Source organism: Schistocerca americana, chromosome 2, assembly GCF_021461395.2.
Source record: "Schistocerca americana isolate TAMUIC-IGC-003095 chromosome 2, iqSchAmer2.1, whole genome shotgun sequence".
Lineage (NCBI taxonomy): Eukaryota > Metazoa > Arthropoda > Insecta > Orthoptera > Acrididae > Schistocerca > Schistocerca americana.
The window spans coordinates 572,529,813-572,556,111 of NC_060120.1; the positions used below are offsets into that span (position 1 = coordinate 572,529,813).

Below are 26,299 nucleotides of genomic sequence, written 5' to 3' on the forward strand. Positions count from 1 at the left end.
ACAAGCTGTCACAACATGGGGTGGAAATTAATACTGACAGATGCCAACTGCGACAGCCTTGCTTCACATTCGTCAGCCACCTAGTCAATGCAACAGGCATACGGCCCACACATGACAAAACTGAGCAGATTACTAACTGGTCACCTCCCACAAACTACCAAGAACTATGTAAATTTCTCGATGTTGTCAATTTCTACCAACGACACCTATCCCATGCAGCTGAAACTCTACTCCCCATCACAGAAGCTCTATGGGGGAAAAATACATTGGAGAAATGTAAGCTAACATGAACTGCTGATGTGCAATCTGCATTTGACAACATTAAAGCTCAATTAGCCACACCATCACACTCGGATGCTCATCTTATCATTAAATCAGACGAGAGTGACCAAGTGATAGGTGCTGCAGTACAGCAGGAAGTGCCATGATGACACAACCTTTCTGTTTTTTTCTCAAGGAAACTGACAGACTCTCAAAGGAAGTGGTTGACCTTTGACTGCAAACTACTGGCCATGTACGAAACAGCGATATTTAAGTGAGACAGACCATTGACCATTAGCTGATGCAGTAAAGAATCCATCTGCCAATGGCACACCATGCAGGTTCTGGCACAACTCACAGTTCACAACAGATGTTCACCACATGTATGGAGTGGACAATATGGTTGCAGACTACCTGTTCCGCCTAGCGGCCATGGCCACTCAACTGGATTTCGATAACCTCATGGACACACAGGCAACAGAAACAAACCTGGTGTGATTCCTGTCAGGCAGAAACCTGGGATTACACCTACGACAATGTCCAGTGCGCAGAACCAACAAAGTAGTTTGGTGTGTCATGTCAACAGGGAGGCAACGACCTTTCGTCCCTGCCAACTATTGCCAAACAATATTGGACTTGCTCCATAACTCAGCTCACACCGGAGTGCGCCACATGATGAAACTAGTTTCAGAGCGTTATGTGTGGCCGAATATGAAGAGGTATTGTGCCACTTGGACACGAGTATGCATTCTTTGCAAGAGGGCGAAGACAGGATGACACAACTAACCACCATTAGGTAGCTTCCCTGTCCCAAAGGGCCATTTTTGCCATGCACATATAGTTTTTAGTGGGACCACTACCTGAATCTAACGGATTTCATTATACCCTATCGGCCATTGACTGAACGACTCAGTGGGTGGAGGCCGCCCTGCTCAGTGACACATCAGTGGAGACAGTGGTGAGATCATTCATCGACCTATGAATAGCGACATTTGGCTGCCCTGAATCACAAACAACCGATCAGGGCAGACAATTCGAATAGACCCTGTTTATGGAAATGTTCCGCCTCTGTGGCTGCCACGTATTCCATACCACAGTCTACCAGAGATACTGTCAAATGGCTTTGTGGAACAGTGGCACCGCATGCTGAAATCGGCACTGGTGTGTCACAATAATGAATGCTGCTGGGTACCAGAATGGCCCACAAAGAGGATGTTGACACTTCACTAACAGAGATCCTGTACTGTGAAGTGATTAGCCTCCCGTCAGAATTTGTTCAACGGACAATGAATGAAGGCAATGAGGACCTCCCGGCCTCATACAACAGGTCAGAGAACAGATATGCAGCATCAGAGTCCCACTACCGTTGCATCACACACCACCTACTATATTTGTGCACAAAAACCTACAGATTTGCATTCATGTAATGCTACGCATGGACACTACAAGCCAGCGCTGCACCCAGTACCGCAACATAACTTCGGCACTCCATGCCTTTTTGGGGGGGGGGGGCTGTATGGACACAAACTCTGTGGACTTCCGTCCCCAAGAATATCGCTGCAAAAACAGTATCTCTGGACCTTGGGCAGTGCGTTCTGAGACACGAAGTATGTAAGTTGTATCAGTCCGTAAAATGTGAATAAATAAATATTGTGTATGTGAATTGGTAACGTTGACAGTCATTATACATCATGAACGTCGTGTTAGATACCCAAATCCTACATTTGTTTAATTTGTTGTTCGTCTCGCTTTACGTTCTTAGCGAGTTTCTGAATAAAAACTGATCATTGTATGTGGCTATTAATTTCTGCAAGACCGATTTACAAAGCTGGAATATTTTCCTTTTAAGTTTCGAATGTTTCACTGTCTGATCTGAGAAATTCGTTCGTGGTTCTCCATAGCAATGCCATGCCACTGGCGCCGTTTATAGTGCGTTTTCCACTGTAATTTTCATCTGCAAACTAGACACGTTAATTGTTTCACAGACGTTTTATTTTTATTGGCTTCTAGCATACAAACTTTATAGCCATCACAAATAAATGTTCTGACACTCATAACAAGGTAACATTTTTTTTTTCTTCGTCGTACTTACTGTTTAGGGCATACATTCATAAGTTTTCAGATCAAAATTTTTGTAGTCAGATTACAAAACACAGTTGACTGCTAAAACTTAATTTTTTATATACGTTCTTTAGTTCAATTCATTTTAGATTTTTCTGTCCTCTTCCGCTAGAAACCGGGATATGGCATCGTATGTACTCCTGGTTGTGTCTCCGAGAATTGGGATCGTGCAAGCGACTGGCAGTGATCAAGTCTTAAGAGCTCCTTTAAAAAGTCGACTCCGCCTTTCTCATAGCGTCTACACTGAAATAAGATGTGATTTACATCACCAATTGTTTCCTGTTCACATTGATAGTGGGTTGTTTCCGATACGCCGATTCTCTGTAAGTGGGTAGTGAAAGATCCATGATTCAGACGCATTCTCACAATGGACGTTATAATTTTCCTTGAATGTTTGAAGTTCGCAAACCATGGCTGTCTTGGCATGAATGTCTGTATGTGTGCATAGCTTTTACCTCTTGTTTGTTGGCTTTCATTCCATTCTCCCTGCCATGAGATTATCGCTTGTTGTTTTACTTTTAGGAGGGATTCTGTGTATGGGAGTTTAATGTCCATAGGTCTTCCACTGTTAATCGCATCTCTAGCTAGTTGATCTGCTTTGTCACTGTATAGGATGCTGGAATGCGATTTCAAAAAAAAATGGTTCAAATGGCTCTGAGCACTATGGGACTTAACATCTGAGGTCATCAGTCCCCTAGAACTTAGAACTACTTAAACCTAACTAACCTACAGGCATCACACACGTCCATGCCCGAAGCAGGAGTCGAACCTGCAACCGTAGCAGTCGCGCGGTTCCGGACTGAAGCGCCTAGAACCGCTTGGCCACCGCGGCCGGCGAATGTGATTTGACTCATACAAATTCTATAATTTGGCCAGTCTTCTTAGCTTTGTGGTATTGATCCAGTATGTCGAGGGTGTATTTACTAGTTCTTTTGTCCCAATTCCTGTAACTAATGGATTTTAGAACGCTTTGAGAGTCAGAGATTATTACTGCTTTGGGGATTTTGAGAGATCTTGCATATTTGATTGCCTCTATAAAGTCTCAGCAAGAACTATGGAAGCATCACCTGATAGTTGAAACTTCCTTTCTTCTGCAGATTCTGGACAGAAGAAAGCACGTCTGGTATGATTTTCCGTCCCCATTTTTGAGCCATCTGTATACAGTTTAAGATAGCTTGCCCATTTTTCTACCAGGTGCGATGTAGGTGAAAGCTGCCCATATCCTTTTCCTTTGCTGGAATAGTCGACGTATGTTACAGGAATATTGTGATAAGAGCTGTAATAGTCATATAGGAACATTGGAAGAACCTCACTTCGAATACTTTCTTTTGGAGATATTTCCAGTCTTCGTAACGCTTGTAGATATAAAACTGCTGTTTCCTAACATTTCAGTTATCCTTAATTTGAGAGAGCGTTTCGCACTTTTTTATCAGCGGATGTTTAGTATCTGCCATCCGCTGTAAGATATAACGATCACACATCATTGTTCATTGAATATGTAGAGGTCTTTCTGATGCTTCCGGGAGAAGGGCGTTGGTGGGAGAAGAATGCGTAGCTCCGAGACAGATGCGTAAGTTTCTGTACTGCAGTGTATCCAGTAGTGCTAGGTACTTGTTAGAAGCAGTATAATAGACCGTGCATCCATAGTCTATACCGGAGCGTATCAACGTGCGGTAGAGGGTGAGAAGAGTGTTGGGGTGAGCCCCCCACCATACTTTTGACACTGATCTGATAAAGCTCAATGCTTTTTCACACGTACTGACGAGGGTTTGAATATGAGGTATCCAACTCATTCTGGAATAGACGTTTTCTTCATCACGAACCGAAAAAACATGACTGTTCATATCAAATCGATCACTGATGTACGACAAGCAATTCCCTCGTGGCAAAGAGACATTTCGTGGATCCGTTTAAGATGTGCCACGTGTATTTGAAAAGTTGAGAGACCTCGGTACAAAATCCATTTTAAATATTACCGCTATATTTCGTATTAAAGCAGCTTTTGACATCAGTAACTTTAGCCAATCAGAAGCCCCGATACCTAGCTGCTGCGAGTGGCATGTGTTTTGACAGTCCTTACCCTCATCGCATGCGACGTCTTCGGGCTAGTATCTTTGTGAGTGGCGGTTTGATGAATGAAGAATGTGGGTAGTGTCGGTTGCGTGCGACGTTTTTAGCTGTATTGCAGTGTTTTTAGCTCAAATTGTGTATCAGTAAGTGTTTTACGCAGTCTCTTGATTTTGTTTTGTACATAATGAATTAACGTCGAAACGTGTTATTAACGAGTAGCAACCACAGTGATACGTTTTACCCATTCCATTCAAAACGTAAACCCGGTTAATTCTTTGTACCGTAGTTGTTAAGTTATTCATGCACGAATGAGCTACATTGCCCACCCGTGAACGAAAATACGTCGTACAAAAAACTGTCAAAGCGAGACACTTGAATTGTCAAAGTCATCTCGGGAATTGTTATATGCGTCGAAGTTATTGTGTTGTTAGAGTAACGTGAATGAGTGCTATATCTTTTCGGCACTAACAAATCGTATGGTTAAAATGAAGTTTAGTTCACTGATTGGTGTTCCCTTTTTTCATCTGTGTTTTCATCTATGGTTTTATTGTATACTTCGACGCGTTCCACACCCACGAGAATCATCTCATTTTTGTGTATGCGGAACGAAAACTGAATCTAATCTTTTTTTGCAAATTATGATTACTGATTGAGGTACCTTGGTCGTATTTGTCATTTTATAAACAAAAATAATTTGAAAATAAGTAGATCATGTAAAAATATGCATAAAATAGTTTATCACATTAATATATTTTTTACACTGTTAACACTGACATTTTATGTTCAGTTGTTTGTAACACTATGACAGATACCATGGTATATCATCATGTGAACAGCTTTGTTTGATAATAACCACGAGTAACTCAATGTGCAATACAACTTTATTATTTTTGTAGGTAGAAGGAAACGAATTTAGCTAGAGCAAGTATTTGCGAAATATTTTCGTTACATTCTTCTTAAGAGTACTGTTTTTATACCTGCTGGAAACCGTTTATTGCTTGTAAAACAGGTTTTTTTTATCTCATAATGGTAATCTGCTCAATATTATGGCTACATTGGTAGTGAAGACAGACTTACAAATATAAATTCAGAGGTTTTTGATAGTGAGATCCAGTTAAGCTTTAAAATTTGTAAAACAAACTTCTCTCATTTATTGGTATGGATCAGAGTGTAGTACACAAATTTTGTAAATGAACTACAATTTGTGATGGTGATACAACATGTAAACATTTTGTAATGTTATTTTCATTGATGTGGAACATGTTGAGTGTCTTAAAGCAGTTACTCAGTTACAGTTGTAGTTATTTTGTGCTGAGTTGTCTAGTCATATAATTCATTAGGGCTACAGAAATTTCACCATTTATCTATTGTACTCTGCTTATATTTAAGAGTCTGCTGAGCAGTATTTTTAGCAAATTCACTATATACAATGGAAATGTTACACAGTAGCATGCTTTCTCAATAAAATGTTAAAATTATGAATAGCCTTACCAGTTAACTAGCTACAGTACTCTATATTTGTCCTTGGTGTAAAAACAGAATAAAATCTTAACACTAAAAATATTGTTACCATTATTGTCAGTTCACACAATATGACTAGGTGCTTGTGACCCTCACATCAAAGAAAGCCTTTCTCATCTCAGTGTATCCTTGACAAGGACTACTTCAGACTCTTGTGTCTTTGCCTTAATGAAACCCTGTATAGTGTCAGTTTCAGAGCATGAAATGGTCTCAGCTGTCATCCTTTGTTGAGCAGCTTGTGGTGATGTTGGTAATATATGTTGTTGGTCAAAGATTGCTACAGACCATCAGTAATTTATCATTAAAGCAATTTATTGACTTCATTGGTATTTAGTACCAGATTGTACTAATCTCAGAAAAATTAAGTAGTGGTCCCATCCGGCTGATGGCAGTTGGTTTGTGTCACTGGAGCACTCCCAAACCTGAAAGATTTCATGTTATCATAATCAGTAATAATAATTTGCTATGCTATATTACTGAAACAAGTCTTAATTTCATACTGGTATTTAAGGAAAGGAATTATAACTGATTTAATTCCAAAATAAATCCCATTGTGTTGCTGTATTTAAAACAGTTTCTACATAGTTGAAACTAAATAGGTGAACAGTAAATAAACAATACCCATAAATAGTATGCAAAATAAGCAGTCTTTTGGACACTTGAGTCGTCAAAATTGTAGTGGATGTTTTGGGTATTATTCTCTCTGTTAAGGATTCGATAATGGTAGTTGCATTCTCAAGCAAGAGGTTCATTTCCACTTTATCAATATAAAATAAAGTACATTACCTTTATATTTGACAAAATGGAAACAGATATTAAAAGTGTACATATAGGGACGCAATTGTGGTAATTGTCATCCAAAAGTTTCAGTGGTGGGGGCCTGCCATACTACAGGGTTGAGGTGGATGGATTTGGAGCAATGTAGGAACAAGAAATCCTGAAATGGCTAGTGTGAAAAGAAAAGCCTAATTTAGTTGACTGAAATGGGAATAAACCAGAAATAAGGATGGCCTGATAAGAACTCAGTTAAATATCTTGATGTTATTTCATCTCAATTATGCTAAGTTGAGTAGTAGTTACATTTGAAAGATAGTTATATTTTGTATGCTTGCTAATCTAGGTTGGAGGAATTGCTAGAAGGCTCTTACCCATAAAAATCTTATTAAGCTAAAGTGAAGCAGCACGAAAATAATGAAAAATAGGATATATGTAGAATCCATAGTTCTGGAGTCATTAGGCTGAGTGTTTGCAATAGGGCCTAATAATTTGCTAGGCAACCAGACTTCATGGAATACTGGTTACAATAATATTCCTGTAACTGCCGCCTGGTAAGAGAATGTAAGAACTCGTGTGCAACTCATTCTGTGGTGATTTCTGGGCACCCAGTAGTTTTATGCTATGTGCTTGGCAATGTTGACTGATTTGAGTGATCAAGGGAAAACCACAACAAATATATCATACTTTGAAGTGACTCTTTGATCAAGTGGGTTAGTGCCAGGATGCTAACCTAAATGTCGGGGGTTTCATCCGCAGCAGTTGGTACAGGGATTTCTTTGTGTCAACTTACCACTTTTTCACCTGTGGAAATGATTTATTGATGGCTGACAAGTTAGTTGGGAGGTGAGAGGGAGACATAACACATTCTGTAGGACTCTTGTGTAGTAAAGCATTGTGATGTTCAAACCTACCTTTGTGTAGACGACAGCTGTAACTATAATCTTTAGTGTTTCAGATAACTGTTTTGAAATTGTCCTCATTATACAGTGCATAACTGTTAAAGAAAATAAACTAGCCAAATAGTTATGTCAGACAAACTGTATAATATTTTATAAATTAAACTCTTAATTCACTTTGATATTTTTAAAAATATATACTGTCAGAAACAGTATTTTTAGGCTACTGGCTTAAGCTGATGTATTTACTCTGTTAATCGTATCTATTTGATTCAAGATGAAATGGAGAGCACATTTTGAGCACCTGTGCAATACATTGAAGATATTGTATTATCACCGTGAATGCCCAATGTTGCACTTAACTTTTGCTGTGTGCTATGACCTAAACAATGCAGTGACCACTCATTTTTGTCCTTTCAGTACCACAGACCGTAAATTACTGACTCATTGCACTAGCTGTATTTATATCAGAGTGAGCATGATTTCCTGAAGCTCATATACTTGGCAGTTCTCCAGTTTCTAGGTGACTGATCTAGGAGAAATGAATAGTCTTTTCTCTTCTTTTTGTTATTCTGGGTGATTATACTCTAAGCTGTATGACGCAGAAAGGTTCAGAAAGCTGGTTGAAACCTGAAATCAGCAGCAGTGAGATTTTTTGCAGAAAATATAAGTGCATATTGAAGGGATAGACTTGTGGGAAAGGGAGGTGCTGTATTTGTTGCAATAGACTCAAAACCACTGAGATAGAAATTGAAGTTGCATGTGAGATTGTTTGGACAACATTCAGTATCAGGGATGTGCATGAAATGGTAACTGGAGCCTTCTGTTGCCCACTTGATACATCTCCTGATGTAAACGAAAGCTTCAGAGGAAACCTCGGGTTGCTTGTACGTAAGTTCCCCCATCATACTGTAATCACGAGCGGAGACCTTAATCATCCAGCAATCAATTGTGAAAATTACAGTTTTGTCATTGGTGGGTAAGAGTTCTTGTGGAGCAATACTAAATGCCTTTGCTGAAAACTACGTAGAACAAATAGTTTGGAACCCCTCCCATGGTGGAATAATTATGGGTCTGAAGGCAGCAAATAGACATGATATCTTTGAGGATGTCCACAATGAAACTGGTATCGGTGATCGTGTCATGGTTGTGGCAACAATGATAACCAAAGTACAAATGGCAACTAAAACAACCAGAAAGATATATATGTTCAGTAAACTAGATTTAAAAAAAAAAACTGTTATATCTTAAGTGAGGAACTAGAAACTTTCAGCATAGGGTAGGAGCGTGTAGAGGAACTACGGCTCAAGTTTAAAAGAATAGTTGACTGTACCGGTACAACAGTTCACAATGGGAGGGGACCCTGTATGTATAAAATCACTTTAAAGGAACTTCTAAAGGAACAGAGACTACTGCATAATAAGTGTAAAACAAAGCATAGAACTATAGATAGATAGATGCTGAATGAAACATGTTTGTCTGCCAAGATGGCAATGCATGAAGCCCTCAGTGACTACTGTAGCAAAATACTGTCAAGTGATCTTTCACAAAACCAAATGAAATTTTGGTCATGTGTAAAGGCTGTTAATGTCCAGGACTTAGCAAATGAGACAGGAACTGAAATTGAGGATAGGAAAGCAAAAGCTGCTATGCTTAACTCTGTTGTCAAACATTCCATTACAAACCAAAACTCGGGAATATTTCCCCAATTTAATCTGTATAACACCAAAAAGATGAGTGAAATCAGTATTAGTGTCAGTGGTGTTGAGAAACAGCTGAAATCGTTAAAATTGAACAAAACTGTAGGGCCCAGTAGAATCCCTGTCAAATTTTATACTGAATATGCTGCTGAGTTAGCTCCTCTTCCAACTGTAATCTGTCATATATCCTTCAAACAAAAAAATTGTGCCCAGTAGTTGGAAAAACCACAGATCACACCATCTTCAAGAAGGGTAGTGGAAGTGGTCCACAAAAGCGACTGTTCAATACCTTTGACACTGATTTGTTGTAGAATCTTAGAACATATTCTGAGATGAAACACAATGAGATACCTCGACCAGAATGGCCTCCTCCATGCCAGCCAGCATGGGTTCCGGAAACATTGATCGTGTGAAACCCAAATCTGTTTTCTCACAAGACGTACTGAAAGCTCTGGATCAAGGCAGTTGCATTTCTGTAAAGCATTTGACTCAGTACCACACCTACTCTTTCTGCCAGAAGTATGATCATATGGGGTATCAAAAGAAATTTGTGAATGGATTGAAGACTTTTTTGATAGGGAGGACACAGTTTGTTATCTCGGATGAAGAGTTGTGGTCAGATATAGAAGTAAATTCAGGGGTGCCACAGGGAAGTGTATTGGGACCCTTGCTGTTCATTTTGTATATTAATGACCTCACAGACAATATTAATAGTAACCGCAGACTTTTGCTGATGATGCAGTTATCTATAATGAAGTACTAACTGAAAAAAGCTGCATAAACATTCAATCAGATCTCAATAAGATTTCAAAGTGGTGCAGAGTTCGACAACTTGTTTTAAACATTCAGAAGTGTAAAATTGTGCACTTCACAAAATGAGAAATACATAGTATCCTGTGGCTATAATATCAACAAGTCACAGCCAGTCAACTAACTCTTACAAATACCTGAATGTAACACTTTGTAGGGATGTGAAATGGAACGACCACATAGTGTCTGTTGTGTGTGTAAAGCAGGTGGTAGATTTGGTTTATTGGTTGAATACTTGGGAAATGCAATCAGTCTATGAAGGAAATAGCTTACAAATCACTTGTGCAACCCATTCTAGAATATTGCTCAAATGTGTGGGGGACATACCAAATTGGTTTAACATGAGATATTGAAAGTATCACAGAGAATGACCACAAACATTGTCACAGATTTGTTTGACACATGGGAGGGTGTTACAGTGATGCTGAAGAAACCGAAGTGGCAGACTTGAAGATAGACATAAACAATCCCAAGAAAGTCTGGTAGCAAAGGTTCAGGAAGCTCTAGGAATATATTACAATCCTCTATGCATTGCTAACGTAGGGATCATGATGACAAGATTAGAATAATTACAGCACCCACAGAGTCATTCTATCAATCATTCTTACCATACTCCATGCGTGAATGGAATGGGAAGAAATCCTGATGACTGGTACAGTAGTATGTACCCTCTGCCATGCACCTCTGGTTTTCAGAGAGTGGATGTAGATGTTGACAACTGACATGATCTATCAGGATCAGATGACTGATCCCCTTTGTCCTTTGATCAGTGTAATTGGGACTCATCAAATTCAGGCTTACTATTAGTCTCGTAAATGCAGAACTTGAACTGAAGCATTCAAGTTTAATTGGCTTCTTTTGCATCCAATTGCTAAGTATTCACTGCAGTCAGAGTAGTATCCATCCATGCTAAAGATGTTATAATTGGCCATTTTTGTGTGAATTTTTCTGAGAGGCAACTGCTTAATAACTTTAGATAAAGCTAAAATAAGTTGTAGCATAATAAAGTAGGAGTCTTGGAGTTAGCCAGAATTATAGTAACCATACTCAAAAATAAAGAATTAAAATAACAAGAAATAATGTTAAATAGCAAACAAGAAGGGCATATATGAGTATCTACATGGAAGGGACAGCAGTTGAACTGAAGCATTTAATCAGAAAGAAGTTACACTTTTTCCAACCGCTTTCCAGGGTTGAAGGTGGGATGAGGGGTGTTGGGAGAAAAGGGTGAGAGTGAAAGTATCAGCCTAAACTTTGTTGTTATGACCAGATATGCTTCGGCTTCATCATGTAGTGTTGTTAAACAGGTAAATGCCATTTTAGAATATTACTGACATTGAGTGAAATACGTAAATATGTATGATATTCTGTAACATAGCAATTCTACTGTGCTATACTGAATCCTAATGTAGGTCCTATTTGTAGAATGTCACTGCTACTCTAGACACAAGACTCTCCTGCACATTCCCAGTACAGATGCCGTGATGCACTCCAACACAGTGGTTGCTAACAGTTCTCAGACAAATGATAAAACTGTGGGTAACTGAAAAAAAGAGTTAAAGATAGGTAGTTACCATTGTAAGTATAGTATACTCACACCATGGCACAGACAAATGTGACACATTAGGAAACGGTATCATTTAAGAAGTGTGAATTAAAGTGACCTTTGGGAAACAAATCAATGAGAGAGAGCAGAGTAGGGCAAGAGGGAAATTGGCAATGCAATATTAGAATTAACGAGATCAGATTTATAAAAGTATTGGAATTTAACTTCTTGTTGTTTAATGTGTACTATATTAAGATTATCAATTTGCTTATCCTCGGCCAACTCTGTGGAACGCTTTTTCTGAAACTGAATATTGAGCAATGGTCTTTTATATCTCTATGCAGAACAGGTAGTATGAATAGCCCATGTTCCACCCTTCTTTAATTAGTTTTGTTACTGTGTTGCAGTCATTAATGTGACCTGCAGTCGTACAAGCGGCTTGTCCTTAGCATAATACTGAAGATTCATAATTGTATTTTCTGTTCAACACACTTGGACACCATTGTACTAGCATTCCAAATATGGGTTTTAGCTAGAATCTGAGTGTGTGAATATAGGAAAATCTTTAGAAAACACTGCCATAGTAGGCAATAAATAGGTTTCTACTGCTTTTATTTATCTGTCCCCCACCCTCCTCGTACTGTCTGTTCAAAAGTATCTGCAAACCCCTATGTAATGCACAATTCACCACATCGAAAGAGATGGACCCACCAGTAACGGTGGTTGGAGCTGTTGTGTCATCAGTAGGGAAGCAGAAATAGCAGAAAGGATGGGTAGGGAGAGCAATGCTTGAGATGGTTGAGAGAGCGATGTCACTGGACAGTGCATGACTGGAAACATGCCATTTGGAGTGATGAATTGTGCTATAACGTGTGACAATCCAATGGAAGTGATTGGGTTTGGCATATGCCTGCATTGTGTTACTTGCCGTTGTGTGTAGCAAAAAAATGGTTTAAATGGCTCTGAGCACTATGGGACTCAACTGCTGTGGTCATAAGTCCCCTAGAACTTAGAACTACTTAAACCTAACTAACCTAAGGACATCACACACATCCATGCCCGAGGCAGGATTCGAACCTCCATCCGTAGCGGTCATGCGGTTCCAGACTGTAGCGCCTTTAACCGCTCGGCCACTCCGGCCGGCTGTGTGTAGCATCCACAGTGGAGTACGTAGTTGGTGATGTTATGGTATGGGGGTGTTTCTCATGGTTAAGGTGTAGTTCTCTTATTGTACTTGAGAAAACACAAAATGTGGAAGGATATGAACACATTTTACAGGATTATGTACTGCCTACAGTAGAGATATGGTTCAGAGACAAAGATTGTACTATCATGACAATGCACACTGTCCTAAAATAGCAAATGTGACACAATGGTTTGTAAATGGTAACATTCCTGAAATGGGCTAGTCTGCTCAGTCCTGACCTGAACCGATTGGAACATCTCTGGGGTAAGCGGGAACATTGAATTTGCTCCAAACTCCAGCATCCAACATTGTCTGGTTTCATCTATTAAGGGAGAATGAGCTACCATTCCTCCACAGGTACTAAGGCACTTCACTGAAAGTGTCAGTAGCAGAGTTCAAGCTGTTGTAAAGGTGAAGAGTGGGCAGAGCCCATATTAAAGTTCACAAATTGATGTCTTAGATACACTTCAACATATAGGACTCACTGACATGCAGCATGCACAGGGTTAATGGTGGTTGAGTGAGTCGTTTGCAGATTGGTAGGAAAGTGTGAATATATTTGGAGGATGAGGCATGGAGCTGCAGAGATCTTTTTTGTTTTTGTTTACTTGAATTTTTATGTTGTTCACAAATTGACACCTTGAGATTGACAGGAAGTGCAAAATGGCTAAGCAGGGATGGCTAGAGGACAAATGTAAGAATGTAGAGGCTTATCTCACTAGGGGTAAGATAGATACTGCCTACAGGAAAATTAAAAGAGACCTTTGGAGAGAAGAGAACCACTTGTATGAATATCAAGAGCCCAAATGGAAACCCAGGTCTAAGCAAAGAAGGGAAAGCAGAAAGGTGGAAGGAGTATATAGAGGGTCTATACAAGGGCGATGTACTTGAGGACAATATTATGGAAATGGAAGAGGGTAAAGATGAAATGGGAGATATGATACTGCGTGAAGAGTTTGACAGAGCACTGAAAGATCTGAGTCGAAACAAGACCCCGGGAGTAGACAACATTCCATTAGAACTACTGACTGTCTTGGGAGAGCCATTCCTGACGAAACTCTACCATCTGGTGAGCAAGATGTATGAGACAGGTGAAATACCCTCAGACTTCAAGAAGAATATAATAATTCCAATCCCAAAGAAAGCAGGTGTTGACAGATGTGAAAATTACCGAACAATCAGTTTAATAAGTCACATTTGCAAAATACTAAAGCGAATTGTGTACAGACGAATGGAAAAACTAGTAGAAGCCGACCTCGGGGAAGATCAGTTTGGATTCCGTAGAAATATTGGAACACGTGAGGCAATACTGACCCTACGACTTATCTTAGAAGCTAGATTTAGAAAAGGCAAACCTACGTTTCTAGCATTTATAGACTTAGAGAAAGCGTTTGACTCTGTTGAGTGGAATACTGTCTTTCAAATTCTGAAGGTGGCAGGGGTAAAATACAGGGTGCGAAGGGCTATTTACAATTTGTATAGAAACCAGATGGCAATTATAATAGTCGAAGGACATGAAAGGGAAGCAGTGGTTGGGAAGGGAATGAGACACGGTTGTAGCCTATCCCTGATGTTATTCAACCTTTATATTGAGCAAGCAGTGAAGGAAGGAAAAGAAAAATTCGGAATTGGTATTAAAATCCAAGGAGAAGTAATAAAAACTTTGAGGTTTGCCAATGACATTGTAATTCTGTCAGAGACAGCAAAGGACTTGGAAGAGCAGTTGAACGGAATGGACAGTGTCTTGAAAGGAGGATATAAGATGAACATCAACAGAAGCAAATCGAGGATAATGGAATGTAGTCGAATTAAGTCTGGTAATGCTGAGGGAATTAGATTAGAAAATGAGACACTTAAAGTAGTAAAGGAGTTTTGCTATTTGGGGAGAAAAATAACTGATGATGGCCGAAGTAGAGAGGATATAAAATGTAGACTGGCAATGGCAAGGAAAGTGTTTCTGAAGAAGAGAAATTTGTTAACATCGAATATAGATTTAAATGTCAGGAAGTCATTTCTGAAAGTATTTGTATGGAGTGTGGCCATGTATGCAAGTGAAACATGGACAATAAATAGTTTGGACAAGAAGGGAATAGAAGCTTTTGAAATGTGGTGCTACAGAAGAATGCTGAAGATTAGATGGATAGACCACATAACTAATGAGGAAGTATTGAATAGGATTGGGGAGAAGAGAAGTTTGTGGCACAACTTGACAAGAAGAAGGGATCGGTTGGTAGGACATGTTCTGAGGCATCAAGGGATCACCAATGTAGTATCGGAGGGCAGTGTGGAGGGTAAAAATCGTAGAGGGGGACCAAGAGATGAATACACTAAGCAGATTCAAAAGGATGTAGGTTGCAGTAGGTACTGGGAGATGATGCAGCTTGCACAGGATAGAATAGCATGGAGAGCTGCATCAAACCAGTCACAGGACTGAAGACCACAACAACAACAACAACAACAACAACATCATCATCTAACCGAGAAGTAAAATACCAATTTTCATAAATTTAGCTTTAATTGGTTTTAATGTAATGAAAGATTTTCTTAAAAATTTTCATTTCCTATTGCACTACCTTAGGGGTTGAATTTACAGAGACAATGAAACACTTTTTTTTTTTAAACCAAGAAGTCAAATACCAATTGCAATATATACAGCCTTAAAAATCCTTTAGTAGGCATAAGGCATAATCCATATCAATTCAGGCGGGCTAGGAAAAAATCTTACCTTCATAGTCTCGGATGTTATTGAATTTAGCATATATGTTAAAATGAAGGACTAAGGAAAAAGTTTTTTTTTTTTTTTCCCCTCCAAAAAAATTTCTGCTCTGAGATACAGCCCTCCAAAGATGACACTGTGCATACCATTTTGAAGATGCGAATTTTGGAAATTTTTTTAAAATGCTGTTTGTCTAGAACAGTTGCAGATATTTAGTTGGGGTTTTCTTTACTTGGAAGATAATTGCTTTATGATTACAAAGAAATTCTCCATTTGGATCTATCTGTCAAAGTTCTTTTACCATAACATTCTGAACTTTTTTTGTAATTTATGGATTTTTATTTTCAAAAACCCAATCCATAAAATTTTGATTTTTTTTTTTTCTGTTGCTTGTTGCCATATAGTTCTACATTCCCTGAAAAGGAGGCCTCCCACTTCTAGGTTGAACAGGTTTTATAAACAATTGAAATGTTTGCCATCAATAAAACCTGTTTTATTACTACATTGTCACATAACAGGCTCATAAAAATCAAAACATAGCCTTGTTTAACATGATTTTAGTTTTGAAAGATGAGTAAGAGACTCATTTTTCAAGCATTTTAAATGGGTCCAATATGTATGTGAAAGGTCCAAAGATTTAAAGGTTTCAATTTATACAACTTCCATGCACTCTGTCTTGTACTTAAATTAGCCAGTCAATGAACTACAAATGTGTTCCACTGCTTCAGTATTGTCGTTTGGTATAGGTTGAGGCCTTCCTGTTGAACCAATAGGAACTGGAGCACTTATAGTCTTCAAAACATTGTTAACAGGAAGTAAGTACTGATGGTGTTGTTACTGTCGTTCAGCTGAAAACCTATATCCAGGAGCTGGTCCATGTGATAGCATAAAGTGCACCACATTTTCATTTAACTTGTAACTGGTGTCTATAATCGCTGCAATCCACCAGTCACAGTCCTACACACACACCACAAACATCCCCTTTCTCAGGTTGTGAATCTGAATATTATCCTGCTGTTTCTGAGGTGTTGTCCGAACAAACGAAATTTCTTCTTTCTTGCTCTTTAAAGTGCGTGCAATATGAGTTTGCCCATCACTTTGAGCCCAAGAATGTGTCTTTTGAATTCCTTTCACAGGAGTAGTTTGTTTGGACCATTCTTCTTTTTTCTGCTCACGGAATTCTTCAATTTCCTCTTTGGACAAAAGAATGAGGGCTGTGGATGTGTAAGATTTCACGACTCTCGTAAAATCCTCAGCATTCTGAATTGCAGCTGTATTTAGCTGTATTTGGTCTGGAAAGATTATGTTTTGTAGCATGGTGCTTCAGCAGGCTTCCTACACCATCACAAGCCCCCTTCCCATGACCAGTAGCACTGTATACCCTGTCAGTTGGCACAAGCGACTTAACTCAATTCAAATAGCTGTTAATGATTTTTAAAATGATTAGGTGCACCATCAGAAATAATGACGATCTTCTCTGCCCCTGTTTGCAGTTGAAGAATTTTGTGCATTGCTAGCAAAGCATGTGCTTGAGTCATGTCCTGAGTCATCACTTATAACTGCAACGCTTGTGGTCTTGTTTTGAAAATATGTCACGCCTGTAAAAATTGAAACCTGGTCATTACTTCAATAATACCTTTGTACTTCTTGATGGAGAATTACACATCTGTTCTCAGGAAAGTCACAGTGAAGCACTAAACATAGTTCTTCAGCCTTTACACACCCTTTCACTTCTGCAGTGTGTTGTTGTTGTTGCAATTTCTTCACATGCTGGTGTGTTACTGCTTTCACTGACCATTTACCAAGTTCAAAATCCGCACAGTACACACATAAACAGACATCTCTAGGTGAGTGTGGAGCTACCTACGTAGGTCGTAGTGCATAAAGTTTTGATTATCCAATATATGAAGTTGTGTAGTTGGTCTTATAAATTGCAAAAGTTTCTTTAATACTGGAAGTCACGTACCTCTTTCACTTTCACAACTTTTTGGCCTTCAACTGTTACCGTTATAGTGTCTCTTTTATTGACACTCTAGTGAGAACAGTCCCATTCATCTTCCAGATAAAATGACTGCACTATTTGAACTTGAGCTGCTTCTTCAGGATGACCATAATAGGAGTCTGGTCTTCCAAAGACTCCATTTACAGACCTCACATTTCTTGACTTGTCTACCATGTAATTTGATACTGATGGAATGTGGTTCAAAATTCTTTTCTTTGAAAGTGTCTCTGGAATAATAGTTAAAACTTGCACCTTTTCACTGTAAGATGCACAGTATTCAACAGCTGAATTGATAGTTGTGAAAAATTCCTGGCAAGGGGTGCAAGAGTGCTTTGGTTCATTTTCATCTGAAGATGGAATTTCTGCTTTGAAGAATGTGGTCAGTTTTGCTGCAGTGTATTCATCCATAGCTTTAGTAATTTCTCTGCACTTTCTTGATGCGTAGAGCTAATGGTTTGACTTCACTGACCACGGTTTCTTAACAGGACTAACACCAACCTCTGTAGTTGACTGATTCACTGTATTTAATTCTTCCTCTATTGATGCAAAATCTGCACCATGGGAGGCTTCACCTTGTTCAGATACTATCATTGTTGTTATTCTGTCAAAACATGTGAAACACACATAGTCGTCACTGAAACATCTTCACTTTGAAACAGGGTCTTCAAATGAGAACACTTATTCCCAGCGTGTACAAAGTCTGTTTTTTTGCTTGTCTTATATATCACTCTTTTATGCATATGCAAATAGTCAGCACACTTCACTCTCCTGTGGCCCCAGTCACAAAACATTTCAAACAGTCCTTTTCACAAAACACACTGCAACTGTGTCAACTGGCAAATTCCTCACGAAAATGCAGAACTTACTGGATGGTCTCAGATTTCTTAGAAGCCTCTTCAGTAAACAAATTAGCACTGAACGACTACAGTACAGAAACCTTCAATGAACAACCACGACAAAGAAACTGACAAGAAACTACAACAAAGCGTAAGAAATATCAGCTACAAAGAAAGTGATAAGAAATAACTGCAATAAAGACAATAAAAATAAACATTGTAACAAAGAAATTAGTAAGGAACAACTTCAGTGAAGACATACATTACCCTTGGAAGTTAAAAAAAATGATTTTTTAAAATAAAACCTGTCCAACTTAAAAGTGGAAGCTCTCCTTTACAGAGAATATAGTACTACATGGTACTAATCACCAGAAAAAATTCTTACTTTACTGGATTGCCATTTTTGGAAAAAAAAAAAAAATATCAAAAGGCGACAATAAAAGAACTTTGACAGATATGTCCAAATGGAGGATACCGCTGTAATCATAAAGCAATTACGTTTCAAGTAAAAAAAAAAAAATAAAAAAAAATAGAACTGTTACAGAGATACAGCATTTAAAATTATTTTCCAAAATTGCCATTTTCAAAATGGTGTTCACAGTATCACCTTTGGAGGCCTGTATCTTGGGACAGGAATTTTCTTGGAAAGGGGGGGGGGGGGGGGGGAGAAAAAGTGTTTGTTACTTACTCCTGAATTGTAACATATGCTAAATTCAATAACGTCCAAGACTACGAAGGTAACCCCCCTACTTGAAGTAATACGGATTATGGCAGTAATTATTTATATTTAAAAGCCTTCACTCACATTTTATCCTCGTAGTGACTGAATTTCCAAAAATGCTGAAACATATATTTTTTATTTTCTACCGAGATACCAAATACCAGTTTCTGTAGTCCTAGCTTCAAAATTCCCTTAATATTAATATACAGTATGACCCAATTTCATCCCTTTGGAGGTTGAACTTCCAAAAAAAAGTGAAACTCGTATTTTTTCATCTCTAACTGAAAAGGCAAACACCAATTTTCAAATATTTGCATTAAAAAATGCTTTCAAAACGAAATGTCTTCATAAATGTTTTATCCCCATTTCAACCCATTATTGATTTAATTTCCAAAAACAGTGACATATGTATGTTTTATTTCCAACAGAGGAGCAAAATATAAATTTGGATAGGTTTAGCCTCAAAAATGGTTGCACAATAAAATATTTCCATAAAAACTTTAATCCCCCTTTTCACCCCCATAGTGGTTGAATTTCCGAAAACCGTGAAAAACATATTTTTTTATTTCTAACTGAGATGCGAAATTTGAATTTTCATAGATTTAGTTTTAAACATTCCTTCATAATAAAGTATTTTCAAAAAAAACCTCATCCCATATTTTGTCCCCTTAGGGGGTTCAGTTTCCAAAAGCACTGAAACATGTACTTTTTGTATTTGTAACAGAGAAGTCAAATACCAATGTTCATAGAGGTACCCATTACCTAATCTAATTCTTCAGCATCACCTGATTTAATTCGACTACATTCCATTATCCTCGTTTTGCTTTTATTGATGTTCATCTTATATCCTCCTTTCAAGATACTGTCCATTCCATTCAGTTGCTCTTCCAAGTCCTTTGCTATCTCTGACAAAATGACAGTGTCATTGACAAACCTCAAAGTTCTTATTTTTTTCTCCCTGGACTTTCATTCCTGCTCCAAATTTTTCCTTTGTGTCCTTTACTGCTTGCTCAATATACAGATTGAATAACATTGGGGATATGTTTCAACCCTGTCTCACTGCACTCTGTGATCGGACGGTGGGACTTAGTGATACACTTCACTCCGTCCGGCCCCAGAGCAGCATTCCCCTCATAGCTCAGTACTGCCCAGTACCGGAGGAACTGAATTACACTCTCCGCCAGGGTTCTGACTACCTCTCGTCGCGCCCTGAAATGAGAAATGTCCTGCCCACTATCCTTCCCACCCTTCCCACAGTGGTATTCTGCCATCCGCCAAACCTACACAATATACTTGTCCATCCTTACACACACCCCCCTCCCAGCCTTTTACCTCATGGCTCATACCCATATAATAGACCTAGATGCAAGACCTTTCCCATACATCCTTCCACCACCACCACCACCACCACCACCTACTAGAGTCCAGACAGGCTACCTGTGAAACCAGTCATGTGATCTACAAGCTAAGCTGCAACCACTATGCTGCATTCTATGTGGACATGACAACCAACAAGCTGTCTGTCCGCATGAATGGCCACCAACAAACTGTGGCCAACAACAAGTGGACCACCCTGTTTCTGAGAATGCTGCCAAACATGACATCCTTCATTTCACTGACTGCTTCACAGCCTGTGTCATGTGCAACTGCAACAAATACAATAGAAATAAACATTGTAACAAAGAAATTAGTAAGAAACAACTTCAGTGAAGACATACATTACCCTTGGAAGTACCCTCCCACACCAGTTTTTCTAAATTGCGCAAGTGGGAACTTTCCCTGTAATACATCCCATGTTCCTGTAATCCTCCTGGCTTCAACCTTCGTTAGTCACTGTCCTCACCCATCCTGCCCTTTCCCTGTCCCCATTCCAATACTATGCAACCGTTATTCCACCATCACACCCAGTCCTCTTACTTCTCTCCTTTCCCACCACTCCTGGGGGAGAGTGGTGGACCTCTCCTCATGTCTGCCATCTAACCTGCAGCACTTCACTATCTGCCATCCCTACCCTACTATCCCTCCCACTCCCTGCTGCAGCCTCCTCCTTATCTCCACCCAGTTGCAACTCACGTCATGCACCAGTGCTGCTCCTCGCTGTGTGGTTTCAGTAGCTCGAGACTGCAGTCGTATGGTAGTAGCAACTTTCCTTTTCATAATACTGTCACATTTCCCATTTTCCAACATACTTGCCCAATTAAGGGATCTGACGTTCCACACTCCAATCAGTAGAACACCAATTTTGTTTGTCCTGATCGCGCAATGTCCTCCTGAGTAATCCCCGCTGGAGATCCGAATGGGGGCTGGAGATCCGAATGGGGGCTATTTACCTCTGGAATATTTTACCCAACAGGATACCATCATCTTTAACCATACAGTATAGCTGCGTGCCCTCGGGAAAAATTACGGCTGTAGTTTCACCTTGCTTTCAGCAAGGCCATTTTGGTTGATGTTACAAGGACACATCAGCCAATCGTCCAGACTGTTGCCCTTTTCTGAAAAGGCTGCTGCCCCTCTTCAGGAACACTGTTGGTCATTGGAAGTACCAGCAATGCTCAACAGTGCCTTAAGATATTATCTAGCATTGCATTTACAGTTAATAGTGTTGTCAACAATATTATGAAAAGATGACGCATTGAGTTGCAGAAGGGTACAGTGAAAAGACTGAAACATTTGTGCTTTCGGCTAAAGCATTATTCAGAGTGGAAATTAGTGTTGTCAGTTTAGTATGCAGCTTGAAATGGTGGAACATATAAATGCAGGATATTATGAATCTGGTATTGAACTAAACATTGCTGTTGGTTTCGGTCTACTTGAAGAGGTCAGTGGAATGTGTACAATGAAACACAGTTATTTGGTGGGTACAAACTTTGGACCTTACGTGAAACCAGTATTAATCTCTCTTAAAGTCGGTATTTGTAAAATGGATTATCTCATAAACACTGTAGAAGCATGATAGAATGGAGAAAGGAATTGGATTAACCAAATACAACCATTCAAAAACAGAGGTGTGAAGATGGTCTTACATTGTTTTAAATGTTTTTTGCCATGCTAAGATAATGGAAGCTCAAAGAAGATGGTGCCGTTATAGATTAACGAAACAGTCAAGCTGTCAGCTGGTCAGATAACTGAATTAAATGACAAAAAATCTGGAAAGACAAAGAGAAGACTATTAGGCATAAAGCAGTGTAAATGAGTGCATGGAAAGATTAAAAGACATTGTAACATAATTTGAATTGCAAGTTATTCGTTACTGAAGAGAGTACCATTATTGTTTGTATGTTGACATTTTTTATGCTACGCTGTTTATGTTAATAACTCCAAGATAAAAAATAGTTGTGTATATGCAGATTATTTTGTCAGGTAAGTAGCTGGTTTGATGAAGTTTAACTTACTTTGTCAGGTAGCCTCTAGTTATACATGAAATTTTCATGAAAAAGAAGCATGTAAGGCAAATTTCTTGCAAGCACAGTTTCACTTGCCCTGCTATTGCCCACTGATACGAGTAATCATGTTTTCATTCAGAGAAATTAGTGCACATAATTAAGTATGAATGCATGACAGGTAGGCTTCACAGAGCCTATACATTGTGACTTTGGAGAATAACTCTTCAGTATATCCATTTGTTCCTGTTTCAGCAGAAATGGCTCATTTAGGAAGTGTGAGAAATTGTGTAGACTGGCTTAACTCCAATGAGGCTACTAAGAGGAAGGTATGTATCATTTTTCTAATCACCTTAGTCCATTAGAGTGAGGAATTAAAGCTGTGTTTCTTTTTCAGAATGGCATGAAACAACTTCGTGATTTGATGAATGATCAAACAATACTGCAAGAGTTAAACAATTCATCAAGTTCCAGTGATGTTAACTGGACACACATTTTTAGTTCAGCTCACAGTTTACTCATAAAAGTAAGTATGTATAATATGGCAATAACCATTGCAATAAACTTAGTGCCGCCATTGTAATATCTTACACACACACACACACACACACACACACACACACACACACACAAGGCAAAAGATTGCTGGGAGGTTTACACTTAGTTGTGGTCAGTGACAGGGGGGTGATGTATATTTAAAAATGTTTATAAAGCTGATAATTTATTAACTGAATCCTTCTGTGAAAGTAGGCATATATAGACTAACAGCTATTTGTAACTCAGAAATATATATTCTCTATTTGTAGAAAAATCCCTTGTCCTCAGTTTATTTGTAAATTCTAAAGTGAGGGAATAAACTACAAAATGCAATAGAACATGTGCTGGTGTAATTTGTGGATAGAATTAAGCAGTTACAAAATTTAATGGCTCTTTTCGCATATAAGTCGTAATCAATGCTGTGTGCTGTCAGTTGTTAGGTACTTAAAACTTTTGAAAACTTTAAACATTACAAGGGTTTTTACACTCACAGTGACAGTGACAAAATAATCATTGGCCATCTTTCGTGTTTTGCATAATTCTCTTTTCAGATTTTTTTACATGTTATTAGAAAAATTCTGTGTGTTTTCATCGTATATGAGCAATCCAGATTTAATAAATTTTGCACATTTTTTAACTTCATGTAAAGTTGCCATTTATTATCAGTGAAGATATTTATACTGCTAGGTTGTTATTGTGAATTGAAAGTGACAGATTGTTTAATTATTCTTTGCAGGAATCAGAAAAAATTAAGAGTGAGGAGAGAAAAGGAGCACAAAGTTCTGCTGCTGTGTGGAGAAGGAACAGCTTGAAAAATGACTGTGCTAGTTTGGTAGTTATTATTGTGAACAAGGCGAATCAAGGTAATTTAATTTAAATGAGAGAGAGAGAGAGAGAGAGAGAGAGAGAGAGAGAGAGAGAGAGAGAGAGAGAGAGAGAGAGAGAAATATCACACTGTACAGGCCAGAAAAAGAGACCTGCTTTTGAGTTGCTAAAATGGGAATGTCCAAAGGCAGACTCTTAAAAAGCCCAGTCATGGTAAAGGCACTGAACATATAAGTTTCATATATTGCATTTGCTTGGTCAAACGCAAAAGGGCAAGGCAAAAAAATTTGGGAATTTGCCTCAAGAAAGGAAAAGTTCTGCGAGACCTCTGCCTAACACAGAAATGAAATTTTTTGCCAAGCACACATACCTTTAAACTATGCATAAAATATTTTTTTCTTCAATTGGTTGAAGAATAAGTATTTTGTGAGCAACTTAAAATTGTTTGCCAGGCAAGAAATGTCATTTATGAAGAATATGAAAGCTGCAGATCACCATACGTCTGAAATGTTCCCTGGCTAACAAAGAGTTAGTTGTAGTTTAAAGCAGCATTAGTCGATGCTGTTCTTAGAAATTTATTTCCACTAGCTTCATTCTTTGTTGATCCAGAATTTTGAGTGACTTGCATGTATTTTATGCCATTTTCTAACTGTCTCTTTCTTCAGGTAAAGGAACTGCCAGTTTCAGGAGTTTGACATCAGTTTTTGTTTCTTATGTTGTTTATCCAGTTCAACTCATTCTAGTTTCACCAACTGGGAAACAGATGGTCCTTTTCTGTGCCACATGAGGTATTGCTTTGTGGCACTTAAAGTGATTATTTGTTGCCATATTAGAAAAGTAGGTGAAACAGCTGATAAATGGGTGATATTTTCTATATTAGAAGCTCTTGTTTTATCTTCCACACAGTTTGAAATGTGGGACATGGAATGAGCTTTAACATGAACTCTAAAGGCCCTTAGAGATGGTTTTCAAGGTTTGTGAACAATGGCAGCAGAAAGTTTTTGTGATTGATATGTTATCAGTGTGCCTCAGTGTGTGGTCAAAGTAAATTATTATTTCAAAAATCAAATATAAGGTGCAATCAGATGGAAATGAGACCAATGTAAAACAAGTAAATAAACTGTTTTATTATTTCAAAAGTAATCTCCGTAACTGTTAATTCATTAATCTCACTGTGAGACTTGGAAAAATGTTAGCGGTTGTCTACAGAACCATAATTGTACCCAGTGTGAACCTCTTCATTCGAAGCAAATCAGCAGTCATGAATGTCATTCTTCAGGGCTCTAGAGATAAGGAAATGATGTGGGGAGAGATCAGGACTGTGTGACTGATGTTGAAGGGCTTCCTAGCAAAAATTGTGCAGCATAGTCGAAACACTCTTGCCAACATTTACAGGAATTATCCTGCAACAAAACAATCCTGTTTCAACGACACTGCAGAAGTTTCGCTGCAAAGCCCTTACACATTTCATGTATAGTCCTAACTCTCCCATGTAATTTCCATATTTTAGACGTGCATGTCTGGTTACAGTGATTGCTCCGTAGGCAACCACAAACATTTTTGATGATACTGACTATCTTGTCTCTCAGTGGATAAACGTATTAACAGTTATGGTGATTAGTTTTGAAGTAGTGAAATGTTTACTTATTTTTCCCCATCTGTCTTGTTTTCATTTGACTGTCTCTTATAGCATGAAATTGGACTGAAGTTGTATGCATGCTATTTGCTTTCCTGGCAACTAATAGATCACGTGTATTTTACTGTTCAGTCTCAATTGCTCCTGGTGGAAAAGTATGATGTTATGGGCTGCTTTTGCCTGGGAAGGAAGACAAAATAAGTATTTGCTAAACACATACTTTTAGTTGCATATTTACATATTGTGGGGACACAATTGTTTGGAGCCCTCATTACAAATTCAAAGTTTTGAAATTTGATCCTTGGCTGGCCTTCATATATTTGTTGTCTTCTGCATCTGTTTCACCTACTAAATACTCTCTCTCTCTCTCTCTCTCTCTCTCTCTCTCTCTCTCTCTCTCTCTCTCTGTGTGTGTGTGTGTGTGTGTGTGTGTGTGTGTGTGTGTGTGTGTGTGTGTGTGTGTGTGTGTGTGTGTGTGTGGGTGGGGGGAGGGGTGTGTGTCTTCTTTTATTGATTGTTTAGTGAGGTGTTGTCAGACAAGGGAATATTATCTTCAGTAGGGCAGGGGGATATTATCTTCAGTAGGGTGGACCTTGCCCTTGGTGGGGAGGCTTGCGTGCCTCAGCGATACAGATAGCTGTACCGTAGGTGCAACCACAACGGAGGGGTATCTGTTGAGAGGCTAGACAAACACGTGGTTCCTGAAGAGGGGCAGCAGCCTTTTCAGTAGTTGAAGGGCAACAGTCTGGATGACT

The 26,299-nt window shown here is 38.7% G+C and overlaps 1 protein-coding gene across 1 annotated transcript in view; it reads left to right on the top strand.

Annotated features, from left to right (window-relative positions):
* The first annotated feature begins 4,516 nt into the window (after positions 1–4,516).
* Positions 4,517–26,299, top strand: part of LOC124591556 (serine-protein kinase ATM-like) — a 456,741-nt gene continuing 434,958 nt past the window's right edge. The window contains exons 1-4 of the mRNA XM_047131742.1: positions 4,517–4,595; positions 22,805–22,875; positions 22,944–23,072; positions 23,820–23,946. Of these exons, the coding sequence (XP_046987698.1) occupies positions 22,807–22,875; positions 22,944–23,072; positions 23,820–23,946 (325 nt within the window). The 5' untranslated portion in view covers positions 4,517–4,595; positions 22,805–22,806. The remainder of the gene's footprint in view (positions 4,596–22,804; positions 22,876–22,943; positions 23,073–23,819; positions 23,947–26,299) is intronic.